The sequence below is a fragment of the Apaloderma vittatum genome, unplaced genomic scaffold (genome assembly GCF_000703405.1).
Source record: "Apaloderma vittatum isolate BGI_N311 unplaced genomic scaffold, ASM70340v1 scaffold21403, whole genome shotgun sequence".
Classification (NCBI taxonomy): domain Eukaryota; kingdom Metazoa; phylum Chordata; class Aves; order Trogoniformes; family Trogonidae; genus Apaloderma; species Apaloderma vittatum.
This window is the reverse complement of record NW_009707748.1, coordinates 23,389-29,388: the sequence shown is the minus strand read 5'-3', so window position 1 is coordinate 29,388 and position 6,000 is coordinate 23,389. Positions and strand designations below refer to the sequence as shown.

General features: G+C 39.3%; 1 protein-coding gene across 1 annotated transcript in view; it reads right to left on the bottom strand.

Moving 5' to 3' along the window:
• The window catches only part of GABRA1 (gamma-aminobutyric acid (GABA) A receptor, alpha 1), a 37,086-nt gene that overhangs the window by 9,221 nt on the left and 21,865 nt on the right, over positions 1–6,000 (bottom strand). Inside the window, exon 6 of the mRNA XM_009866325.1 lies at positions 2,495–2,638. Within this exon, the coding sequence (XP_009864627.1) occupies positions 2,495–2,638 (144 nt within the window). The remainder of the gene's footprint in view (positions 1–2,494; positions 2,639–6,000) is intronic.

The following is a 6,000-nucleotide window of genomic DNA, read 5'->3' as shown; positions in this document are numbered from 1 at the left end:
GGAAGAGCATCTAAAATTAATGTGCATCGCGTCAGACATAGGGTTTGAGGTGGGGACTGAGTTTTAGCTAAAATAATACTATTTTCTATCACTGTAAGTAGAAAGTAAGGCTTTCCTTGCCCTGAATTTAAAACAAAGAACTTCTCATTTCCTATTTATGCTGTGTAACCCAACAGAGAAAACGCTTAAGAACAGCATCCTCTTCGCAGATTTGCAGAACATGAGAAAAAAATTATACCATTGTGAATATAAATCCCGGGTTCACTGTTTTCAAAGTGGCAAAATTATTCTATGTAAATAGAAACTTGCACTAGCCTTTTAAGCATCCATTAAGATGCTTACAAAGAAGATAATTTTAAACTTTCTGAGTCAATATGAGTCAGCAGTTGGAGAGTGGCAGGAATTTTACATAGAAGCACAAAGCTGATGATTCTCTGCTTAAGCAAAACAGCAGCAACAATAATCATTATTTCGTTTACTGAAGACTATTTTTAAGCCTGAAGAACCTACGCATTCCATTGCCAGCACAAATACTATAAAAGTTTTAGTCTTTCAAGATTCTCTTGCAATTCAAAAAATTCAATAATCTTGTTCTAGATCCAGAAATAAGGATAGCAGATGGCCTGCTAGCAAAGGAAGAAATTAAAAAAAAAAAAAGGACTTTATGGATTCACCAAAATTATTTAATAGGTTTGAGAATGTTTAGAGTAACCTACTTACACCCAAATTCTTGGAAAGTACGTGTTTGGAATTCCAGACAAATATAATCTTAAAATTGCCTTAGATGTTGCAGATTTCTCTAATGATCCACAGAATCAAATGCATGAGCGTTTCCTTTTCTTGTCTAATGAAGGTGCTAACCCTAACTCTTACACAGAGATTGGCTGCAATTCCTTTTTTTTTCCTTTTTGTCATATGAGTCATCAGCCACAACTCAAAGTAGGGAGTGATTTCATATTTTTCATTTCGTATGTCATATAATTAGAGGACAAAGATGTTTTGGGGTGATTCTGTTGAGGCTAGGTGCCCACCTATGTGAATGGGGAAAAAAAGTGATTATTAACCACTTCTGATCCCCACCACTATTTTGGGGAAGGCAAAATATTTCCCTTTCCAAAGCAAAACAAGGAGAATTTTTTTCCTGAGACATTAATTTGCAAGCAATAAATGTGTTTCTTCCACCACTCTATGTTCTTCTCAGGTGGTAACTAAAGAGGATTGCAAGTTTGCTACTAAAAAGATTCATTAATGGCCTTATTTTTAGTTTTGATAACCATTGTATTTAGTTCTTTGTAATGTTTTTCTGTATCTAGGCCACAGCATCTTAATTTCAGCAAATATTAATTATTTAACTTTACAAATAGGCACGTTAAAGAGTTTCTTCATGTAGAAAAAGACGCACCTCTGTGCTCAGTAACGGAAGCAGTGAATCTGTGAGTGCAGTTGTGCTGATATTGTTCGTATGCACAGTCCTTACTACTGCCGACCCGCTCCTTTTACAGTTACATCAACTGGGCAGAAGTTTCTGAGCAGTTAGCGGGATACTGGTTCCACCAGAAACTTTCTGTCTGTGAGAAATTTTGCTGGCTTGATAGAATGTATGAATGTCTATTTCTGGCAAGCTAAATACCTTAATTCACCTTAAGCTGACTCACTTTTCCTTAAATGTTGGCTGAACTTCTGAGCGACGCATTAGAAACTTTGGTTTATGCACGTGTAAGTGTCCTTCTCCAGTTCAGGCACAGTGTCGGAGGCCTTCAAAGCATCACAACTACTCCTCCTAATGTGCTGCTTGTTTTAGTCCATTGAATAGTCAATCCAGTTAATGCTTTAAGCTCTTGTTCATGCCCAATGCTCAGTTTATTACTGTATTTAGGTCTCCGTGCCCCTTCCAAATTATTAAAAAAAATTTCATCTGGAAACAAACACCGCAAAGTCAAAAAGCAAAGGTCTTTTAACCAGCTTCAAGGTTACAGGTATATCATATGATAAATGTTGACTGTATTTCATTAATAGTTTTAGAGTTAAAAAAGGTGCTAGCATTAACACACCTAAATCCTGTTTGTATGTTCCAGATGGTTTTTAATTTGATGACATATCTTTTTCACTCCCTAGATACTTCCTTGAGAAACTATATGCTTTCTTCCAGCAACTTACTTCATTTCTTGCCAGAATACAATCGCGGAGGATTCATATTCTTATACTATTTTTTTTAAGCTTATATAGTAGGCAGATAATACGATAAGGATATGAGGAGGGAGTGCTTCTTTAGAATGTAAATCACTTCTATTTTCTGCCTAGAACTGCACTGTAGGAAGCTTTTTAATTGTTCAAATATTTTAACTATCAGTTGAAGCAGGAAAACAATCCAAGGATATGTTATCTTTTCAAAGTCATGTTTTCCTAATCTGAACCTCTCTTTCTGGTCTTTGTATAGTTTTTCTCCTTAAGTTTTGGCAGTTAAATATGACCCTTCCCAAAAAAATTCACAGACCTGTACTGGACTGAACAATTCCAGAGTCCACAGTTTGTCCAAGCAGATCATATTGGTTCAATCGAGAGCCGTCTTCAGCCACAACCACTGACCTTGCTGGTTCCCGTGTCCATTCATACACAACCTCTGCTCTGGTATAAGCATCTAATTTTAAAAGAAAGACATTGCATTTCAGTTTTGCATCTTCTATTCTCATATGGCTTTATCAGAACAATGAACAGTATGCAGAAACGCACAACTAGCTTACAGGAACTTTTTTATTGATGAGAAATATAACTCATTTTATAGGTCTACCCATATGATGGATGATTAGTTAAATATCTGCTATAGGGCTGGATTAAGATTAGTCCTCAGTGGCATGAAATTCTTTCTCTCCCTTGCATCCTTCCTACCTACATGAAATCTGAGGAACCAGGAGCGCGATGTGGAATTTCACGGGCATGCAAGGACTGTTTTCCTAACTTTTAACTACTATGAAGAAACATGAGTCCCAGTCTTTCTGTTTTGTCATAGTGTGGTGTCGTCTGGGCCATCGTAAGAAATAAATCCTTCTCAGAGTAGCTTCAGAGACCTCCTTGTTGGCCTGGCTAGAGCTCTCCATTAGGTTATCCCCCTCCTCACCCTGTCCTTGCTGTGTAACAGGCATAGCTGACATTTCAGAGGCTGCCTACGCTTGAGTGATTTTAAAGCACAATTAATGTTGGGGGTTTTTTTGCTATATTTCTGGGAAATGCTTACGTTCAAGCTCACATTTGTGTGAGTTTTGAACAAACCAAAAGAAAAGCGCTGGGGCTCTCCCAATCTGAGTAGTCTAGTACGTCGCCTAGATAATACAATAGCAAACTGCACGCGAAATCCAGGCGTTATTGGTGTGTTATTTATGTTTTTTCAGGAACCAAATGATACATAAATATTTTTAATCTTAGTCCCCTTTTAAAATTCTTCTGTCATTTGGCATAGTCTGGAGTCTGACAGCTCTTGCTCTGAGCAGTTAGGGTGCGAGTTAGTTGTCTGCAGAGAGGCATCGAGTGTCACTCTTCACACCTCGGAGTACCCAAGATACGGGACTGAACGTGTGATCACTCCTCCCTACAGGAGGAGATTTTCCCTTTTCTCAAGACTGGCAAGCAGGAAAGGAAAAAGAAGAACCTAATTCACCTGACCTTATTTGTGAGTTAGTAATTCTGTGTTACCAATGCAAGAGATAAGAGTTTGTAACCGAAGAGGTGGTGTAGGATGGAGCACGCTGGTAAATTGATGGCATGGCATCATTCTGGAGCATGACAGTAGTTTGGAAGGGAGAAGAGCTATTTCCTAAGCTGCTGAGAACCGCTGGACTGAGTTAGAGGGAAGGGAGAAGACTCCTCAGTGCTGGAAATGAGCTTGCCCTGCCCTGTACCCGCCTGACTCGGTGCTCTGCTCAGCTTCTACCCTCAGCTTCCAATTCAGATATTGCAGGAGTAACAACACAGCCTTTTGCTCCTACCGCTGCCCCTTTGCGGGGTGGCCTTAGTTTTAACCTGACAATCAGATTTTTGTGTAAGAGTTGAGGAGAGCATCTGCCCTTCCCATTTCCTTTTGCCAGCATATGGCTTTCCGTTGTTCCACAATCTCTTTAGCATTCGTCACGTTGAATTTACATTGGAATAACCTCTAGCTTAAGCTGCTATTTTGGCAAATCACTTTAGCCTTGGAGCTGGGTCATTTTTCAGCCTCGACAGTACGGGCAGAGTCCATAGGAGATGTGCAACTGCTTCACTGCGAGGCTCGTCTGAATCCAGCTCCAACAAGTGATGAGTACCGGTGGAGGACAAGGAAAAACACTTATCTAATTTAACCCAAACCAAACAGAGCTGGGCGAGCACTACCTTGGGGAGCTGCTAAACATAATATTGTAGTCTGCACTTAAAGCATGTCTTTCATGACAACTAAATGTCTTTCTTTTTCAGTCCATTAAGAAGATAGCAAGGAATTGCTTTAGTTGTTTGACAGAAATGTCCCAAAGGTATTTAAATATGATTCCCACTGCAAAAGTGGCAATTAAATATAAGAATGGTTCTTTTCTATGTTAAATGGCGAGTCCCATTTTCATTTCTTGCTTGGGTCCAGTCCTGTAGGAAGTATTTCTATTTATATCAGTATGTAAACATTGAGAAAAACATTCCAGAATTTGATAATTACAACACATCATCTGATGAGAAGGAGAGAGGTCCAGCCTTAAGGCTCTGTTCTGGACAGTGAACTTCCCAAGCAGTGTTTGCAGTAAAGCCATGTTATAGAAGGAACTCCTCCCCATGGGAATCCCAGTTTAGAAGCTAGACTGAATTTAGTATGGGAATGAAAATTTTCCCTGGAAACGCCTTGACTTTTGTCTCATGGCCCTGCCCAGCGTTTGGAGTTACTTGTTTTCCTAGGTCCTCTTTAGGACAGGCAGTATGATAACCAGTTACCATTCAAAACAAAGCAAAATAAATGAAAATAGTGTGTAAAATATGACAGACCAACTGAGACAACTCTGAGTTTAGAGTGCTAGTTATTACCTCTGATTTTAGTGTAAGAAACGGTCTTCCAGTCAGAAGTATCACTGGGTTTTATTTGTTTGCTTGTTTAAGAAAATTATGTTGTTTTTGGTTTTTTTTTTTAATTCAGGATAAAAAGGAATCTAATTTGGATACTCTCCAAGTCTTTTTGTTATCTTCCTTTGACCTTGGGGTGTGGCTCTGGAGTTGTATTCAAATGTGTGTTATCTATCCCTTTTCATGCATAATTTTTACATCTCTCAATCCTTGTGAGTTACACTGATTGGGGGTACAGTGGGCCACAAAGAACATGATGTAAGAAAAAAATAGGAGCTATGGCTCAGACTAGGGAGTGTCTGGTGTGTAGGCTGTGGTTCAGTGATGCCCAGACAGGTTGGTGTCTTAACCTAGTAGATCCCATTTGTCCAGAGACCGTTGGTGGTTTAGATTTGTATTACTATTTGTATTTTTTTACATATGATTAGCCACCTTCCCACATCCAGCATGCAGTCCACAGAAACACTTTAAGGTGAATTCCAGAAGAAGTTAAAGCCTGCAACCACTTCTGATGTAACTGGGATCTCAGGCGCACGGATCTCCTGTTATTAATCAAGAATCAAGAACCCACTGGAGCTATTTGCATTTTTATCAGCCGCGGTAAGGCTTCCCCCTGCTCCCAACCCCTTTCTGTTTCACGGGAGACTTGGAGAGATTTACTGTAATTGCTGTAAGAAAACTTAACGTTCAAGGAGTAAGCTGTTCTTGTCAGTTATTCCCCAAGTTTCTAGGAGCCTTTTGTTCTCTAAATCTTATCTAGGAGGCGAGCAGCTCTTTAAAGACAAAATACCGGTCTTTTCTCATGGTAAACACAGAGCTATTCAGCCCAAAGTAAATTATCACCCTGTCTGGCACCATGTGAAGAATGAATTGGGTGTTCTGTTTGTTGACTTCTAAAATTGATCAAGTCACTAAGTACCCATTATCAGT